The sequence below is a fragment of the Saprolegnia parasitica genome, assembly GCF_000151545.1.
Source record: "Saprolegnia parasitica CBS 223.65 unplaced genomic scaffold supercont2.7, whole genome shotgun sequence".
In the NCBI taxonomy this organism is placed as follows: Eukaryota; Oomycota; class Saprolegniomycetes; order Saprolegniales; family Saprolegniaceae; genus Saprolegnia; species Saprolegnia parasitica.
Window position 1 is genome coordinate 249986 of NW_012156401.1, and position 18318 is coordinate 268303.

General features: G+C 58.8%; 10 protein-coding genes across 10 annotated transcripts; 4 read left to right on the forward strand and 6 right to left on the reverse strand.

Moving 5' to 3' along the window:
* Positions 1-203: 203 nt before the first annotated feature.
* On the reverse strand, positions 204-2281 carry SPRG_02792 (hypothetical protein; the record flags this gene model as incomplete). Its single annotated transcript, XM_012341379.1, has 2 exons — positions 204-1690; positions 1741-2281. The coding sequence occupies 2 exons, from the start codon at positions 2279-2281 to the stop codon at positions 204-206; spliced, it is 2028 nt and encodes a 675-aa protein (XP_012196769.1).
* A 1470-nt stretch (positions 2282-3751) lies between these two features.
* SPRG_02793 (hypothetical protein) lies at positions 3752-4770 on the reverse strand (the record flags this gene model as incomplete). The annotated part of the gene is made up of 2 exons (XM_012341380.1): positions 3752-3850; positions 3883-4770. 2 exons carry the CDS (start codon positions 4768-4770, stop codon positions 3752-3754), a joined length of 987 nt encoding a protein of 328 aa, XP_012196770.1.
* A 1999-nt stretch (positions 4771-6769) lies between these two features.
* Positions 6770-9195, forward strand: SPRG_02794 (hypothetical protein). Its single transcript, XM_012341381.1, has 4 exons — positions 6770-7524; positions 7574-7882; positions 7928-8876; positions 8931-9195. The coding sequence occupies exons 1-4, from the start codon at positions 6778-6780 to the stop codon at positions 9131-9133; spliced, it is 2208 nt and encodes a 735-aa protein (XP_012196771.1). The 5' UTR covers positions 6770-6777; the 3' UTR covers positions 9134-9195.
* A 28-nt stretch (positions 9196-9223) lies between these two features.
* Positions 9224-10401, forward strand: SPRG_02795 (hypothetical protein; the record flags this gene model as incomplete). Its single annotated transcript, XM_012341382.1, has 5 exons — positions 9224-9328; positions 9385-9607; positions 9755-10038; positions 10080-10119; positions 10179-10401. 5 exons carry the CDS (start codon positions 9224-9226, stop codon positions 10364-10366), a joined length of 840 nt encoding a protein of 279 aa, XP_012196772.1. The 3' UTR covers positions 10367-10401.
* A 41-nt stretch (positions 10402-10442) lies between these two features.
* Positions 10443-11370, reverse strand: SPRG_02796 (hypothetical protein; the record flags this gene model as incomplete). The annotated part of the gene is made up of 3 exons (XM_012341383.1): positions 10780-11370; positions 10676-10726; positions 10443-10628 (listed from the first exon to the last, which is right to left on the reverse strand). Exons 1-3 carry the CDS (start codon positions 11350-11352, stop codon positions 10443-10445), a joined length of 810 nt encoding a protein of 269 aa, XP_012196773.1. The 5' UTR covers positions 11353-11370.
* A 932-nt stretch (positions 11371-12302) lies between these two features.
* Positions 12303-12854, forward strand: SPRG_02797 (hypothetical protein). The gene is made up of 2 exons (XM_012341384.1): positions 12303-12360; positions 12411-12854. The coding sequence occupies exons 1-2, from the start codon at positions 12324-12326 to the stop codon at positions 12791-12793; spliced, it is 420 nt and encodes a 139-aa protein (XP_012196774.1). The 5' UTR covers positions 12303-12323; the 3' UTR covers positions 12794-12854.
* SPRG_02798 (hypothetical protein) lies at positions 12793-14925 on the reverse strand. The gene is made up of 7 exons (XM_012341385.1): positions 14807-14925; positions 14699-14738; positions 14609-14655; positions 13613-14563; positions 13496-13552; positions 13321-13443; positions 12793-13268 (listed from the first exon to the last, which is right to left on the reverse strand). Exons 1-7 carry the CDS (start codon positions 14807-14809, stop codon positions 12900-12902), a joined length of 1590 nt encoding a protein of 529 aa, XP_012196775.1. The 5' UTR covers positions 14810-14925; the 3' UTR covers positions 12793-12899.
* A 518-nt stretch (positions 14926-15443) lies between these two features.
* On the reverse strand, positions 15444-16675 carry SPRG_02799 (hypothetical protein). Its single transcript, XM_012341386.1, has 6 exons — positions 16347-16675; positions 16207-16296; positions 15966-16160; positions 15855-15922; positions 15735-15808; positions 15444-15693 (listed from the first exon to the last, which is right to left on the reverse strand). Exons 1-6 carry the CDS (start codon positions 16642-16644, stop codon positions 15510-15512), a joined length of 909 nt encoding a protein of 302 aa, XP_012196776.1. The 5' UTR covers positions 16645-16675; the 3' UTR covers positions 15444-15509.
* A 176-nt stretch (positions 16676-16851) lies between these two features.
* On the reverse strand, positions 16852-17411 carry SPRG_02800 (hypothetical protein). Its single transcript, XM_012341387.1, has 3 exons — positions 17282-17411; positions 17131-17237; positions 16852-17079 (listed from the first exon to the last, which is right to left on the reverse strand). The coding sequence occupies exons 1-3, from the start codon at positions 17389-17391 to the stop codon at positions 16970-16972; spliced, it is 327 nt and encodes a 108-aa protein (XP_012196777.1). The 5' UTR covers positions 17392-17411; the 3' UTR covers positions 16852-16969.
* A 281-nt stretch (positions 17412-17692) lies between these two features.
* On the forward strand, positions 17693-18239 carry SPRG_02801 (hypothetical protein; the record flags this gene model as incomplete). The annotated part of the gene is made up of 1 exon (XM_012341388.1): positions 17693-18239. One exon carries the CDS (start codon positions 17693-17695, stop codon positions 18182-18184), a length of 492 nt encoding a protein of 163 aa, XP_012196778.1. The 3' UTR covers positions 18185-18239.
* Between the last annotated feature and the right edge of the window lie 79 nt (positions 18240-18318).

Consider the following 18318-nt stretch of genomic DNA (forward strand, 5'->3'; position numbering starts at 1 on the left):
CGGGTGCTGGTTTGCGACCGTGGTCAAGCTTACATGGCCAATGCCTCGCGGTGCCTCTACATCATGTACAACGTCAAACACTGAGAGGTACTGCCTTCGAGGTGGAAGCAGCGAGGTGGAATTTCCAGGCACGGGTGCGATGCAATTCCATCAAATACACACTCGAGAGACGGGTTGAGAACTATTGTTTGGGTCATCGATCGTTAGTAGTCCGCACTTGTAGGCCACAACATGTCGAATTGCGCGTCGTCCGCTTGTTTCTCTGCGGCCGTGAGGATGTGCGGACACTCGAGCCGAGCCAGCTTGTCTTTGAGAAGCCGCTGCAGGTGGCTTTTCATCTCGTCGTCCTGGACTTGGTCGATCCACTGCACCAATTGCAGCGCATGCTTAATGACATCCGTCGACCAGAAATGCACAAAGAGCACCGTCAAGCCCCAGTCGGCGACCGCCGACTTGTCGAGCGTTCGCTCGAGCATACGACCTCTGGGTACGAGGCGGGTGGTCACGGCGCCCCGAGCGAGCAGCGCCGCAGCCAGCACTTCAACGTCCACACCGGCCTCCGTGTTGGAAAGGAGGCAGTTGGCCGCCGTTGCTTGGCGCACCATTTCACCTTTTAGTAGCAAAAGCCACGACTGGGTCAAGGACGTCGAGCGCTTGACGTACAAGTGGACGAGGAAGGCGAGATTGTCAATAGGGTCGTCGTCTTGCATGCAGTACGGCAGCAGCATCTCAAAGACCTTCAAGTCGGACGTGTACCACCAGTTGCACACGAGAGTGCGCGGCGCGTCAACGCCCGTCGTCGGTATAAAATCGCGTGGGTGTACATCGATGCTGCTGCGACCGATGAGCTCTGCCAAGCTAAAGTCGCGCAGTTCGGGTTGTTGGGCGACGGCGTTGATGGCGCGATGGATGTGCTTGTTTCGGAGTGCCGACTGGACCATCTCACAGGTCCACGGCGACGCTGGCACTTTCGTTTCGACGAGTTGGAAGACATCGTCATTGGCCTCGGTGCAGATTGCCGCCATCATCTTGGGCGTAAAGAGCACGTTGTGGTCGAGAAGGAGCTGCAGGACGGCCAGTGCATGGGGCTTCTTGAGGCACTCGGTCAAGGCAACGTCGCCTGTCGGAAGCGGATACCCCTGTGCGACAAGGTCCAGAACGATGTCGTTGCCGCCGCACTGAAGCAGCTTGTGGACGAGCGTGTCCCGAGTGGTACCATTCTCACTGTGATGGTCCAAGAGAAATCGAACAACGTCGAGGTGGCCGTTCGCAGCGGCAAAGTCGATGGCGAGTGGCGCAGTCATCCCGAGGCCATGTAGATACGTGACGAGCTCCAAATGTCCGTTGACTGCTGCCACGTCGAGAGCGTCACATGGCACGCTGAGACCGCGACGCTCGATGAAGAAGCGGACGACGTCCACGTGCCCGTTCGCAACGGCCAGAGTCATGGCGTCCGTCGAGCAGCCCTCGGTTCGATGCTCTTGAAGGAACCGAACGACCTCCAGATGTCCGTTGGCTGCCGCTTGGTCCATGGCGTCTGTCGTGCAGGCCTCGCCGCGACTGTGGAGGTCCTGGACGATCGCGAGAAGACCCATTTTGGCCGCGTCGTTCATAAACCCAGCGTAAATCGCGTCGGGCATGCGCTCGTAGAGAAAATGGCTGTCTGCGCCGCGCCCTTTTCTGCAGCGTGCTGCAGCAAGTCATTTGGCCAGTCGTCTTGGCGGTGGTCCCAGAGCAGACGCAAGATGGCGGCATTGTCCTTCTCGAGCACTTGCAACGGCAGCCAACTGTCGAGGCTCCTTGGTGGCTCGCCGAGAAACGTTGCGTCAAACGGGACCAACAGATTCGTTATCGTGGCGCGGAGCTCCAAAAGGAGTGCTGCCATCTCGAGCTGGTCAAACTCGACTGCGACTGCGATGGCATCTTGGTAGGCAAGGTCGGGGCGGCAGGCCAGCATGCGCTTGGCCGCAACAATATCGCCCTCCGCAATCGCGAGATGGAGTGGGAAGCGCTCGTCGCGGTAGTTGAGCTCGTTGAGGTACAGATCGGTCGCGCGCAGCTTCTCGCGCGCCGCCGCGTCGCTGAAACCGCGTAGCGACGTGCGCAGCGCTGGGTCGAGCGCGTAGTAGCCATTGTACCACGCACCACACGGCGTGAAGTCGACGAGGAACCGAAAGTCCATGAAGCGGGAAAGAACGTCTTCGTAGACGCCCAACTGAAACTCAAAAACCATCGCTGCGATCTCGGCTTGGTGCAGCACGACGTCGATGAAGCTCGCCATCGTTGGTGTTGCAGCAACAACCCGGCAACAAACAATGTGGCGTGTCAAAAGGTGCGTGTACCTGCCAGATTCGATATGGGTTGGCAATGAATTCTTGTGGCACAGTTGTCAAAGGTCGATGCGGACGACGACGACGACGCAATCACCAATCTCGACACCGTCTGCGCGCCGAGCCCGACACGAGACGACCTCGTCGTCGACCGTGTCGCAGGTCAAATGTACCTGCTGCTGTCGTCGCCGCCCCAACGCCCGACGTCGGTTTATTGGGTCTTCGTTTTGCGAGGCCACCACCACCCAAGTGGGGACTACTGGAGGTGGGTTCAAACGAGCATGGGCGCAATGCGTGGAGCTTGAAGCACGAGCAGCCTCGGATGCTACAGTGGCTTCTTGACACTGGTCTCGGCGACCCTCGACGCTTGATCCTCAAAGGTCCCGGTGTGTTGCGCTGGGAAGTGCTGCAGATCCTTCTACCACACTGCATGAGGAACGGCGCGGCCATCGACAGTCTCATTTTCCATGTCGAGTGGAGCATCAAAGCGATCCAGCCTCTTTCTTGCACCAAGTCGCACCTGCTTTTGCTCGAGTCCGAGATGGTGCGCCAAGCGACAGCGGCCACCTCCCTCCGACTCGACGACGATGCCGGCTCGGGTGTAAAGGATCTGGCTGCCTCGCAAGGAGGCATTCCATCGACGGCTCGCTCTTCAAGACGGGCATCGCCGACTGGGGCTTGACGGCGTTGGTTGTCCACTTTTGGTCGAATGACGCAGCAGGACATGTGCACCGACTGGTGCGACGGATCCACAAGATCACAGACGACAAAACGAAAGCTCATCTCGAAGCGCACATACATGAACGAGCTGTTTGCGCGTCTTGGGCACCACGACGTCCTCGCTGCCGCTGTGCACACCGTCGCGCAAGAAGATAGAGAGGACGAAATATGGTCGGAATTGGATTGGGAGTCGAAACTCCAAACGAGTTCCAAAAGTTTACAAAGCTTGCGCGCCCAACTTGTGGCGGAGACGTATTCGTACTGGCGTGCTACACCACCGAGCCATCGCAGCGATGTCGTTGAAGCTCTTCAAATCCCACGTCTCACCGCTTCTCGTCTTGACCCAAGAACAAACGCACAGCAGGTTTCACTGCAGTGCACGACTACAAACGACCAAGTGCTTGTGCCACGCCATACCTCGAGTCGCTAGAAAGGTCCTCGTGGCCCTCAGCAAGCGCTTCCCGCTGCAGCTCGCGACCTTCATTTGAGCACAAGCTGTCGCGTTCACGGCGTCATCGAGGTGACTCCATCGACGTGTATACTCGCTACCCGTGGAGCAGGAAGCTCTGGTGTCCGAGCTGCCTCGTGCCGACGAGATCAACCAAGTTCATGACGACGGTGAGCACAGCACCGTAGAGAAAGAGCATCCACGTGGCGTGCAACATATAGAATGACTAGGAATATTACGTCTAAAGAGTCGCTTAGTCGACGTCGTCGATGGGCGTGGCCTCGGCGGCCGCCGTCTTGCGCTGGCGAAGGCCATCGGTCGACGCAATGACCTCGGCCACGTCGGCGTTGTCCTCTTCGGTCGCCACCTCGGACGGCGTGCGACCCTGGTTGTCCTTGGCCGACAGCAAAAGGCCGCGTCGTCCTTCGAGACCGCCGCGAGGAGCACCTGTGCGGCTTCCGGGCGGCCGTGGAACGCGCACCAGTGGAGCGCGGTCCAGCCGTCATTGTCGGCTTCGCGGACCGGGACGCCGGCGTTGACGAGGCGCTTGATAATGTCCTCCGTGTCGAGCGCGCTGCCGCAGGCCACCATAAGGGCGGTCCAGCCGTCCGTCGTCTTGGTCTTGATCTGGTCGTTCTTGAGCAGGATCGACATGAGGCCTTCAAAGTTGGCTTCGACGCCCATGTCCCAGGCCTTGACGATTGCATCGGCGGCGTTGGCCGTCTTCTTGGCCTTGGCCGGCTTCTTGTCTTCGACGGCAGCGGCTTCCGTGGCCGCGACAGGCGCGTTGAGCGACTCGCCTTCGAGGCGCTCGTCCCAGTAGCGCGGGCCGCCAATGCCAAAGATGTGCTTCTTCAAGATGACGTTGTCGTACAGGTTGAGCGGGATCATGACCGACTGGATCACGACGACCTGGTTGACGCCAAACTTGAGGTGGATAAAGCTCGAGATGGCGGCGCCGATCGCGGTCTGCTGGATAAACTCCTTAGCCTTGGCGAGCTCGTGGTCATAGTACGTCGTCTCCGTGAGCGGCGAGTTCTCGGTGCTCGTATCGAGCGGCGACTTGGGCGTGGGCACGAAAATCTTGGTCGTGTCCTTCTTGGCTTCAACCTTGGACTTGGCGTAGAGGCCGAGGAGGAGCGAGACCACCTGGCACACGAGGAAGCAGGCACGGGCGCCGTTCAAGATGAGCTCGTTCTCGAAGTCAATCTTCCCCATGAGGAACATCATGGGCAGCATGATGAACATGCGCATCGGGCTCTGCTGCGTCATGGCTGGCGAAATCGAAAGTGGACGCTTTCGACCGCTGGGCCGCCAATCAGTGACGTCACACGTCCATTTCGCCTTTTTAGCCAATCACAAGAGAACAGCGAAACAGTGTATTGTCAACACTAATCCGAAAACCTCTCAAACTCGATGTGTGCAATGCGATCCCGCTCCGTATTTAGTGTATGATTGCACCCAAAGAGGCTGATCCGCTTGGATTGTATCGTAGACCTCCAAGAAGAAGATGAGCTCTCAGCATGCCAACGCACGGGCGATAAAAGAAGGATTAGCTTATGGGGCTTGTGCTCTACTGAGACCCACAAATCGCCATGGACAAGTGCGCGCGCTTCTGCGGAAATGATGCTGAGGAAGGTAGAGGTGGTGAAGGGGCTCGGCGGGCAACAGTAACGAGATGGAGATGCATGGTGCGAGGTGGTCCGTGTAATGAGGCGTAGTGCTAGTGTACTGGTGTGCCGTTGTGATAGAGTACAAATGAAGACCTCAAGACCTCGTTGAAATTGACAGAATGGAGCCGGGGTATCTTACACTATTACCGTTTGTTCGGTATCCAAAGGTGTCTTTTTGTCGCGGTGGACGAGTTTCCTCTCACAATCGATAGGATCGCTGTAAAACGCAACGTTAAAGTCGATGCAGCTGTTTAAACACGTCGATTTGTTGAACTGCTGTTGCCGCCGTGTCTGTCAATCGTAAAGACTCCGTGGCAAGCCCCTCGCTTTCAAAAAGGGCGCTGAAAACAGTCAGCTCAAACTCAAAACGCCCGACCCCTGCTCAGCGACTCGAGTGGTCCAGAGCCTGATAGTACATTGCTCGACACCGCTTGGAGCTGCACGCTTTCGATGCTGACCCGTCACTAGACGCTCCCCGCCACCCACGGCTGGCGTCAAACTGCGTCCATTGATCGACAAGCTCAACGTACTAACCTTGTAGCGACACCATGGCTCAGTCAACGTCAACCAACCTCAACGACGTTGGTCTGCGTGTCTTTGGACAAGAGGACACCGGCGGACGCGCATTTCTCCATGCAACGACGACACAACGTAATATCTGGTGTGACGAATCCATGTCCGAATCACGAGCAACTTGCCGTGCAAGAATCCTATGTAGTGTTTGGCGCCGCAAGAAACGTTGTTTCTCGAATGTTGTAGGTGTCTTGGCCCTTGTCAAGTCCGAGACAAACGCTTCCTAGGTCGAGCTACATATCCAGGCTGCTCAAAGCTGCGTCAACCGAAAGCAGTGCGATCACTCTACGTTAATTGGTCAAATATATTTTTATTTTAGCCAATCCAATGCGACGCGACCATTTGCCTGTGGCCCTTGCCCGTGGCCATGCCTGGTTGGTGGCCGAAATCACGTTTGGAAATGAAGTTGCCCATTCTTGGTACAGCGATAGAGGACACTTTGGAGATCCCGAAATGCTCAATTACGTCATCGTGCGAACAGTGCAGCGGCCAGTAGAGAGCTAACAGTTAGTAAATTTGGTACGCGCCACATATAGCCATAAATATCGCAAATCGATATATCTTGACGAGGGCGATGGGAACGGCAGCCCAATACGGTGTCGCTTCAATGCATGCACACATTGGAGCTGAAGTCATAGCTATGCAAGCGCCCTTGGGTTGAGAGTCTCGTGCTCATGTGTCGTCCGAGTTTTGGCGCGGAAAACCCGTATTACATGCGCTCGTTGATTGGCTACCAATTAATCGTAAATAGTGTATGATGTCGTCGGCGCCCCCATTGCCGCTTCGTGTCGTTCTTTGGCGGTTGTACTCTATCCATGACAGGGCCAACACCACCGCCTTGCATGCACGGTTTCTTTGCGAACGCTATGCCAGACACCTTGTCGTTTGAATGTACCTTTTTCCCGTTCCAAAGTACACTATTTCTTTTTCACGGAAGTGGTGTGTGCCCAAATACCTCTGGCATTTAATGTGACTTGCATTCGTTTTGACAGGAGGCTCGATTTGGTTGGCTTTGCAAGATATTCGATTCGCAATGGACAGCGAGAGCTTGCAGCAGCGCGAGACCAAGGCGAAGAACCTCCTCTCGTCGATCGTCGCGCTCGCCTTCGCCGACGTCGATGGCGCCGACACGGACGCGTCCATCTTCTCGGCCGAAGCGCACCAGATCCAGGCCATGCTCACGGACCAGCACGTCTTCCGCTTCGTCTACTCGGGCAACGCGTACACCAAGTTCTTCAACCACATGATCACCATGTCCAAGAACAGCGCCGTGTACAAGCAAGTCGCTGCGCTCGAGTACCTCGCCGTCATCGTCGATGGCAGCGCGGTGGAGCACCTCGAGGCGCGCGTGCCCAAGATCCTCGACGTCGTCTTCCACGCGCTCAAGCACCAGCACTCGAGCGTGTGCGAGCCCGCCCTTCGCATCTTTGGCGCGCTCTTGACCAACGCCGACGAGGCCTCGACGGACGGCCGCCGGGCCATCGTCGAGTACGTGGCGCGTATCGTGCCCGTCGTGCTCCAGCACCTCCACGACGTTCCGCTCACGGCCGAGACGACAACGTACTTTGCTGCATCCTACGATGCGCTTCTCGCCGGCCTCACGTACCACTCGACCACGTTCCGTTCGTTTTCGACCAAGGTGGAGCAGGCGTGCCTCCTTGTGCTCAACCCGCCCACGGACCTCGCGCTGGCGCGCCTCGTGCTCCCAAGCGCCGCCCGCTGCCTCGGCGCCGTGGCCAACGCGACGGCCGTCGACGCGACGAGCGCAGCGTGGACTCAGGTACTTGCATCTTCCCCTGTACCAGCTAGGGTACTCATCGTGGCACTAGCTCGTGGAACGGTCGCTGCTCTCGTTGCACTACCAGCTCGACCTTGCGAGCGGCAAGGACAATTCGAGCGAGTCGCGCAGTCGCCCCGCGTCGCTTAAGAACTGGGTCAAGGACACGACGTATCCGTCGCTGCCGCTGTACCTCCAGGCCCAGCGCGTCGCCTTCAAGTTCGAAGCCCTCGGCGCGTTCCTCGAAGCGCTGCTTGGCAACGGCAGCGTGGCCGAGAAGGACGTCTCGGCCATCGCACCCGAGATCCTCGCGCTGCTTCGCCGCGCCTTTACCGTCCGCGCCGACGCGGTTGGCAAGCAGGTACCTTGCATCTTTCTGTCTTGCATGCTCTCATCCACGTCGTAGAGTGCTGTCTCGGAAGACGGCCGCATGCTCCCGAGCAGTGTGCTGTACGGAATCCTCGCGTCGTTGCAGTGCCCGCTCTACCGCGTCCTGTCGGCGCTCTTGCGCCGTGGCCACCTCACCTTGTACCGGTACGCGTCACTGCTCACCAAGGTCGTGACGCTCGCGTGTCATGGCGCCATGCCCGCCGCGCATGACGCGCTCCACGCAACGCTCCAGGTCGTCGCCACGTCGCTGGGCGCTGGCGGCTATGCGTCGACAACGACGTTCGTGCTGCAGTGGGTCCTCGCGTCCACGGAAGCGCTCCTCGCCCAAGCCAACGCCAAGTCGGGTCTCCAAGTGCAGTCGTCCAAGGCGCTCAACGCCAAGAAGCGTCGGCGCGACCAGCTCCCGCTCGTGACCGAGAGCACGGCCACGTCGCTGCCACTCAATGACAAGCGTCGCCTGTCGACGCAGGTCAACGCGGCGCTGCAAACGCTCGCCGCGATCTTGTATGCTGCGGGCAGCTGGGTCGCCGCCGACGACCGCTTGCGCATCGCCAACCTCGTCGCGTCGTGCCTCTCCGAGTCGGTGCTCTCGCTCTCGGCGGAGGCGGTGACGCTGCTCGGCCTTGCCAACGCAGTCGTTGTCGACGGCCACGGCCAGCGCGGGATTGCCCTCGCGCATTGCATGCAGGCGTGGTCGAGCCGCCGCGCCGGCGACGTCCGGCACCTCGCACTGAGCGTCGGCGAGAGCATCTTGCACCCGCGCGCACCGCCCATGGCCATCGACCTGACGCCGACGACGACCAACGCGCATCGCCACGCTCATCTCTCGACCAAGCGTCTCTCGGAGAAGCTCTCGAACGACATGGACTGGGACGACGAGAGTGCCAAGGACGAGGATGAGAATGAGGACGACGACGATGCCGAGGCCGAGGTCAAGGACGACGCTGTCGAGGAAGACGATGATGGTATGGATGCATTGTGGTGTCGAGCGGAGAGAGGCTCATGTCTGGTACGACTAGTCGATGACGAGAAGGACCCGGCGATGAAGCGGCACAAGGTCGACGACACCGTCGCAGATGCCAGCACGGAGGAGGCGCTGGAGGATGCCCCGGAGGATGCGACGCCCGAGGTCGCGTCGGTGCCGGTGGCCGCGCCGGTGGCCGCGCCGGTGGCCGACGACGACGAAGAGTTTGATTTCCCTGATATCGTCGACGAAGACTAGATATGTTAGAAGCCAATAGACTCGGACTATATAAACACTGCATGCATGGATCGTCCTTGGCCAAGATCCGAAACGGAATTCAATAGGACGATGGGCAATGACGCCTCGCGCGAGTCGACACCGCATGGTCTGACCGACAAACGTCCGATGGCCGCCGGCCGCGCGGTGTTCGCCGCCAAGGCCGCGCGCTACGAGGTGCACCATTCCACCGATAGGTAGTAGGTCGCTCACCGCATCTCCCGGCGCACTAGACGCCGAGCAACAACAACGACAACGACAGTGATGACAGTGACGACGACGAGCCTCGCATGCCACCGCCGCCGGTGCGAGGGCCCGTGCAGGCTACGCGTCCAGTCACGCAACCGCCGGCTTCGTACTCGGTGCGGTCACCGCCCGTTGTGCCTGCGCACTTGCGGCCCAAGATTCTTCTGCCAAGCGCCAAGGGACTCGTTCCTGGCGACCTCACCGCGGCGCGTACACATGACGACGATAACAATGACGCACGCACGCTACGCGCATTGTGGCGGGCGCCGAGCCATTAGGACCGAGGAGACTTTGGCGAAAGGGTATTCATTCTGCCTCCCAGCTCAGCGTACCGTTGTAGAAATATACTACGGGTAGTGATAACCGCCGCCTGGCTATTAAGTGTCTGGATCATGGGCATGGTCTGCGCCAAGTCTGCAATGCGCGACGAGCCACCAGCCTTTACGCCTGCGTCGCAGTGGAACGATCGGCGCCAAGAGTCGGTCGAAGAGGTCGTTGTGCCCATGAGCAACGAAGAGTTGGCCCTCCGGACGCTGCAGTACGACGCCAACGGCGCGGGAATGTTTGAAAAGTTCGAGTCGCAGTCGGGCGCCCGCGTCGTGCACTCGACGCCGTCGACGCCTGAACCGTCCACGCACGAGGTACACATGCTTCGAGGCTCGCTGCTGACACGGCTGCACAGGACGAGGCCAACGATGTCATTGACGATGCGACCGACAAAGGTATTAGTACCGTCGACCTCAGCCACCTCGGCATGATGAATGCATATTACTTGGAATAGCAACGACGGCCAAGGTGCTCCAAGAGCAGGCGCCCATCGGTCGACGGGCCTTTGGCGCGCGCATCGTCGCGCCGTCAGTGTCCGTGGGCATCTTACCGGGGCTCTACGACGCCGCGACGCCGGAGGCAGATGACCCCGAGATTGACCTGGCGCTGCATTTGGGCCGTGCCAAGCCCAGGAGGCCATGAGGAATCCAACTCCTCGTATTTATTATAAAGACATGACATCGTAGAGGACTAGAGTCGTCGCGATGTAGACATACGATTAGGTCGACGGACCGGCTTGTTGGCTGTACTGGAAGAGCACTTTGATGATCTTGGGCAGGTTGGGCACGAGGACGTCGGCGTCTTCGGCGAGGTCTTCGAGCGACGAGGCGCCGCCGAGGACCCCGATCGAGAGGCCGCAGCCCGCGTGCTTGCCGAGGAGCATGTCCGTGCACGTGTCGCCGACCTAGTAGTACGTGATATTGAAGCGAATGCAGGGTCACGTGGATGGACCATGATGGTGTTGTGGGGCGCGATACCGAGGTTGTGGCACATGGTCCAGATCTACCATTACCACCACTTGTCCAGCGACAAAGGGACGAGGCATGGGAGTGCACCTGCTCGGGCGCTGGTTTGGCGGGCAGTCCGTCGTCGCCGCACGAAATGGCGTCCACGAGGTGGTCGACTTGCAAGTGCTTGAGCGTCGCCATCGTCGGCGCGCGGTTGTCGGCGGTGCACACGGCGATCTTGATGCCCATGCGTTTGATGGTCAAAAAAAGCGCCGGGATGTCGGCGAGCGGCCGCGACGTGTTGACGGCGTCGGGCATCTGCCACACCTTTTTGATCGCTTTCTCGGCAGCGTCGGTGGCGACACCTTCGTCGAGGAGGACCTTGACCGCGACTTGGTACAGCTCGCCCATCGGCGTGCAGCAGAGCGCGCCTTTCGATCGAATCGAGCGCGAGATCCAATCGTAGCCCATGGCCGTAAAGAGCTTCTCGCGCACGGGCAGCTTGGTCGTCATTTCGAGCTGCCATGCCACCGACTCGACCCAGCCGCCCCACATCAAGTTGAAGTCGATGAGCGTCCCGTCCTTGTCGAACACCACGAGCGCTGGCTTGCACGCAGCAGGAGGGTGCGTCGAGAAGAGCCGAGAAAAGCGCGTGCTGCGCCGACGTAGAGAGCGCAGCATCGTTGTACTTCACCGTCGGTGGAATTGAATATGGCAACCCGTCCGCGGATGCTTCAAGATCGCAAGCGCTTCGAAAATCATGGCCGTAGCATCTGGCTTCGATATTTTAATTCAATTTTATATACAAATCTGTAGATACACGCGTCGACCTTTTTTACAGAGTATCTATTTATAGCGACTAAGATCTGAACGGCAAGCGATTCCAGTCGGCTCTGGGCGAGACCAGAGGCAGATCTTGCGTCCCATAGCCTTGGCTCTGCGGTGCAGTGCTTTCTCGAGGAGGAGGACCGTGCGAGAAAGAAGAGGTCTGGCCATCGACAGCAACGACGAAGTGTTTGGATCGAGTGGCAACTTCAACCGTACCAGCTGCGAGCGGATCTCATCGAGAATCTCAGTCGTCGTGAGGAAGCCATTGATACAGGCGCCTATAAATTGAGGACGGGCCACAGGGCCAAGGTCGATGATTGCTCTCCACGAGCATCTGCATTCACACAGTTGCCGTAGCCGAACGCACTCGTCTCTCCCTGCACCGCAGCTTCACTCTCTTACCTGGCTACACCCACTCTCCGCCACACTCACTACCCACCACCAAGGGTCTCACCTATGTTGCCACGGACAGCTCGCTTCGCCTCGATCGACAACACAATGTGGCATCAATGCACCTCCTTCCAGCCACAAAGTTGCTTGTGTACGGTCCCTAGTTCGTTAAGCTGCCACGCAGTCGCTCGCATACTAGAGTTGGTGCCTATTGCTACTACTATCAAGGTTTCAAGCGACTTTGCAGTTTGATGTACAGTATTAGCATCTATGTTGCAGCGTCCGTGGGATCGCACATATTGGCTGCCACGTGTGGTTCGGATACGACATCTCTATCCGGACTCGATTTTCGTTTCGGCGAATGCCGAAATTAGACGCGTCCGAAAACCCGCCCGAGCCGACACCATCATCGTCCTACCAGCAGCAGCAGCAGCATGGCCCAGCACCTGCCGAATGCAAGCGCCTTGTTTGGTACGACGGCGTCGATGGCCTTTCTTCGTTCATGCATGTCTACGTGGTAGAGCTCCACGAGCACATTGTGAACAAGCGCCTCGACGATGGACGCATGTACGACGACGACCACCCGCTCGCGTACCCGCAGCGGTCGGCGACCGCCGCCAAGTACCGGCAATGGCGGCTCTGCGACGACGCGCTCTCCAAGTACAAGGAGGTCGCACGCTCTGGGCAGCACAAGCAGCAGCAAAATGCGTACATTGAGGCCGTCCTCTGCACGGGCAGCGCGCTCGCCCCGAAAATCACCGCCCAATGGTTCCACTGCCTCAAGCGCCAAGAAGCGCAGGGCCAATGCGCGCTCGTCACGCGCCTCCTCGAGCGCAGCCTCCGCGTCGAAGGCCAAGCGCTGCTGCGGCACATGGCCCCCGAGTTCCACCCGACAACGCTGTAGCTCGAATCATTTCTTGCATGTAAAAGGCTCTCATGTCCGTAAGTAGCAAGGGAATACATGGATTCTTCCCTTGGTTCGTAGTAGTAGTAAGGATGGAGGGATGCGCTTACTGCACGACGTACGCATCGGTCGAGACGAGCTGGTCAAAGCCGTACTTGACGGGCGCGCTGTCGGCAATGCGCAGGACCGAGTCGACGCTCAAGTCGCAGTAGATCGAGCGCGAGAAGAACGACACGGAGATCGGAAAGAACGCGTCGAGGTCCGCGCCCCGGATGGAAAACTCGAGCGAGCCCGAGCTATTTGCGCCCGAGATCGAGTCGAGGTGCCAGAGGAGCGCGCCGTCGGCCGCGTTGTGCCGGTAGTCGCCGTCAATGTGCGAGACGGCCGGGAGGTCGGTCGCGCCCAGCGGGATCACAATGTTGACGTTCTCAAGCGTCATGTTGCGGTCCATCGAGTACTCGAGGCTCACCGTCATCTACAAAACAAAACTCAAAAAATCAAATAATCGACAGGATGGGCGAGAGTACCTTGCCGTTGCCCTCTTCTTCGGGCCAGCATGTAATGTTGAGTGGCAGGAACGTCTCGTCTTGCGTCTTGATGGCCCAGCGCAGAACGGCGACGCGCGACGGCGGGAACGGCTTCGAGTCGTCCTGCGCCATATCCATTGCGGTGACGATGAGAGACCAATCTCCATATGTGTACCTTGAGGGCCAAAATGGACTGCGCTTCAAAGAGCTTCTTGTCGACCTTGGGGTGCGTCTACAAGCATCGGAATAAGAAAAGAATCAGCATGCGCGGTGTAGGGATAGATGCGGGTACCTGAAAGTTGATGCCGTTGGCGTTCGAGTGGCGCAAATGAAGGCGGCAGACCGCCGACTCGGGGTCATTACCCGCCACGTACAAGGAGCCCTTGACCTCGAGCTGCTCGACAGCGCCGTCGCGGTTGAGTGACACCGAAATTTTCTCTTCAATCGCAATCCCGACCGGCTCCATGCTCACGGCAGCCGCGGGCTCGGGCTTGGCCGACGGCGCAGGCATGCTGGCAGCCGCCATCGCCATGGGCGGGATCTCCTTGAGGTCGTCCTCGGCCGCCATGGCGTCGAGGAAGCTGTTACCGGGCTTGGAGCCGCCGAGCTTCATGCCCGACGTCTTGGACGTAGCGACCGAGAGCTTGGGCGCCTCCGTGTACGTCGGCTCGGACGACTTGAACGTGTTGCTCGATGACGCCGACGGCGACGCAAACCCGCTGCTGCTGCTGCTGCCAAAGCCGCCGTATGCCGACGACGCGTTGCGGTTGAAGGGCGAGGACATGCCCGCAGCCTTTTCCATGCGCGCCTTCTCGCGCTGCTCTTCCTTGATGCGCTGCTGCTGGCGCTTCATGTCGGCGATCGCGTTCTCTTGCTTGGTCTTCTGGATCATCAAATGGAGCTTCTCTTCGTGCGACTCCATCTCCATGTTGGTGCGGATCTGCGCGAGATTGATGTTTTCCGAGTGGCCGCCGGCATTGAGGAGCTCGTCGAAGCCAAAGACGAGATCGAACTGCTTCTCGCGGATGTGGGCTTCCGTGAGCGGGCCGCAAATATCGGGCACGAGCTTCGCCATGAGCTGCATCGTGTGCAGATCCTCGACAATGTTGCTCGTCTTGTTGGTAATCAAGAGCAGGAAGAAGTTCTCGATCGGCTGGTACACATAACGCACGCTCTCCGTGTCGATAAACGTGTGCTGGCGCGACTCGCTCGCCAAGAGCTTTGGAAATGCTGTCAAGAGACCCTAATGTACATGCGTCAGAGACCGCCACGCGTCGACACCATATACCTCCAGTCGGATCCGGGACACCTCGACAAACTGGCGGGCGACCATGACTAGGCGCCGTCATTAGGAGCAAGTGCATGCCAGGGTGCCTACCTTTGCCGTTCTTGGCCAAGAGTGCTGCGGAGAGGACGACCTAGCCACCGATGGATCTCAGGATCGCGATGATAGCCATGCATGGCCGCCATGGCGCCACGCTCGTACCATGGTGAGGTAGCTAGGAAGAGGCTAAGATCTATGTCGACGGCGGGCTCGGCGGACGCACGTGCAGCGGCGACGGACTCTTGTTCTTCGGCCCTGGGGGAGCTAAAATGAGGTTGAGACGGATTGCCTGACGGACTCGCCTTTGCGCCAATCAGCGCCCTCCACATCCGAATTAATCACACCTTTTCAGCCAATTAAACGTGACCAGCAAAAGCCCTGGAAGGCTTCGGCCACAACCCCGGGGCACGCCATATATCATATCCGTCTCAATATACAAACATTTTTCTGTACTGTCTCGATCCGATGCAGCCGTGGCGCCGCGCTCCGGCGGCTGTGACGGTCAAGAGTCCTCTCATGCATGACTCTTACTGTCGACACCCGCATAGTCACGCTTTGCCTGTGGGCCTCAACCTGTCGACGCGAGGCTACTGTAGAGCCCTACCCCCGACAGCCCAGTTGGTGCCATACTATGATGCACGACAGCACTGCACTCAAATCCACGTTTATACCAAGAAGGCTACAAGGCCAGCCTCACAGCTACAAGTTGCTGAAGCAACAGAGCTCTCCCTGGAGCTCCTGCATCGCGAGACACCCAACCTGACACCCAAACCGAGAGATGCTCGTCGGTTGATGCGACCCCACCTGACGCTGCATTGTGATTTGTCTTATCGTCGCAGAGTTATGGAGAGGCGAAGCGTTCTAGTTAGAAGAGGTCGGCGGTCTTGAGCGGGTGCGGGCCAGAATGCAAACGTCGCGGACTCTGAGGAATATTGGTGCTCGCTTGGATCTCGGACGCCTCCTTCTCCATCGCGCGCTGGTAGATGGGCTCGACGCACGACTCGTCGGCCATCGTCACGTTCAGGTCTCGAATCTCGCCGTCTTCAATGCTAATGCACTACTTGAGTTGACGTAAGTCAATGGAGTCTACCTGTAGCACCAGCCGTGGACACTGAGCTCTTGGCCCGCCTTCCACGCATTTTGCACAATGCGGGTGTGGCACACCTAGCAGCATTCGATGAGCGCTCTTGATGATTTTCAGTCGACGTACATTGTAGACCGACTTGGTGACGTTGAGCTCCGTGAGCAAGTTGAGCTTCTGTTTCGGCTGCTCCAGCGCTATCTTTGTGTGATGGCGTCGGCAGCGCATCGGGCCACGCACCGAGAAAGTGCGCCTTGTGCTCGATGTAGAGGTCCTTGATCGAGCGGAGCCAGTTGTCGACGAGGCCAAACTCTTGTCGACTCAGGGCAGCCTTGACGCCCGAGCACCCGTAGTGCCCGCACACGATGATGTGCTTGACCTTCAGATGCACGACCGCATACTCGATGACCGAGAGGCAGTTGAGGTCGCTGTGCACTGACAACGCATCGCGTTCGCATCCATTCTCGTGGAATGCACATACCGACTTCGTTGGCGACGTTCGAATGCACAAAGACGTCACCAGGCTTGAGGTTCAGGATCTGGTTCGGCGGCACCCGCGCGTCCGAGCAGCCTACACCATGCTCGTTGGCGTGACTATTGCGAGACGAGCCATGCACGTACCGATCCAGAGGATCTCGGGGCTCTGCGCTCGCGATAGCTTCTCAAAAAAGTACGGCGAGTCGCGCACGGTCTCGGCGGCCCACTGCCGATTGCGCTGTAGTAGTTCGTGCACGCCCTTGGCGCCACCCGAGACGGCGCCGTGGCGGGGCGACGATATCAAGGGCCGCCCGATGCTAATATTGAGCTCGTGGTTAAGCTCGGTCTCCCACTGCTCTGGGATGCGATCTGGCGACAGCCATACGGGTACATCGGCGCGACCAAGCGAGTCCCGGTGCTTCTTCGATCGCTCGGCGTCCATGCTTGGTTGACGCTTCGCACGGGCGAGAAAGATATGCTTGTGGAACTCGAAAAGCCGGTGGCTAAATCAACGCCCCTCAGCCCGGGTTTGTTCCCAGAAACGATCGCGACGTCTGCCGATAGTCGTCGCGGAGCTCTGTCGCGACTTGCTACTGTAGCATTGCACTTGGTTGAGCTAGGCATCTGCTTCCCATGCGACCACATCGTATGGACAGCAAACTAGATGCCTTTAACGTTGCATTTTGAGTGCTACATGGATGCTAACGTTACTTGTGGTTGAGGTCTAGCCTTGCTCGGATCTGGAAGAGGCAAAAATGATTGCGAGTCTACAACGATGCGCCCGGACCCTGGTGGACGAGGCCCGCGGCGTCCGGGCGCTGCGTGCGTACGAGGTACGTCTGGCTAATGTACGAACACGTCGGGCGAACCTTGAATCCTACGATGCGAGCAGAGGTTTAGGTGACGCCGCCAACGACTTGAGTCGCACCGTTCTCCTTGGCGTAGTCAAAGGCAGCGTCGCAGAGCTTTTGGGCGAGGCCCATGCCCCGCGCCGCCGGCAAGACCACCGTGTGGGCCAGATCCAAGACCTTTTGCCTGCACGGTGTATATATCATCAATGTAGCAGCTTGGAGACGCACCCTTGGAGCGTCAGTGGTTCGTATTCGAGGTAGCCCAGCTCGGTTGCGGCCGCGTCCGTGGCGACAAAGCACTGGCGGCGGAGGTTGTGGGCGATGCGCATCGTCGCCATCGTCGTCGGCTGCAGATTGGATTATCCAAGCCAGTCTCGCTGCGTCCCATTGGCCAATACGAAATTGCGAATACGTTATTTAACAATAGAAAGCATCTTGGTGTGCACTCGCTCCGCGGCCCGGACTTTTCCCGGAATGGTACATTTTTAGGCAATTCACCCTTCCCGCCCCACACTTTGTCGATGCTCATTGGCTGAATGGCACTTCAATGTACTGGAATTGCCATAAAAAGTAAAAGATATGCGTGCACAGATTTGTCCAGGTTCATTTGTCAATTGACTCGGTACCACGCAGTCCACCATGAAGATGTACTGTACGATGGCTCTCCTCTGCGCGATCGCGTACGCCGAGACGCTGCCCTGCGCCGGCCAGATGCTTCAGACCACACTGACGCCCGTCTTGGGCCGCGGCGACACCCTCATCAAGTGCTGCAAGGCAGCGGGTGTGACGCCGGACGTGCCAGCGTATCCTGCCCGCGTCACGGAGGCCCAGGCCACAGCCTTAGCCAATGACCCAAGCTGCCAAGCGATCTATGCCAGCACCCAAGGTGCACTCAAGGACGTCTCGCCGCCGTGCGGGCTCAGCGAAGCCGCGACGACGGCCACGATGCAAACGATGACGTACCTCGAGTACATTCAAGGCTTCCAGCTCGGTGCAGCGCCTAGTGGGGACGCCACGACTCCTTCAGGCAGTGCGGCAGCGACGTCGTCCGCGCGCGGGCCGTCCACGCTGCCAACGAACGCGATTGTGCTCCTCGCTGCCCTTTCCAGCGTCGCCGTTGCGTACGCGTAGCGCATCGTCGCGTCATGCCCTGTACTACTAACAAGGACACTATATAAGCTTACCCCTTCTCGTCGCCATCTCAAGCTGCTGCGGACTATCAGGTTACTGTACATCACACTCCTTCTACCTACGGTATCTACTAC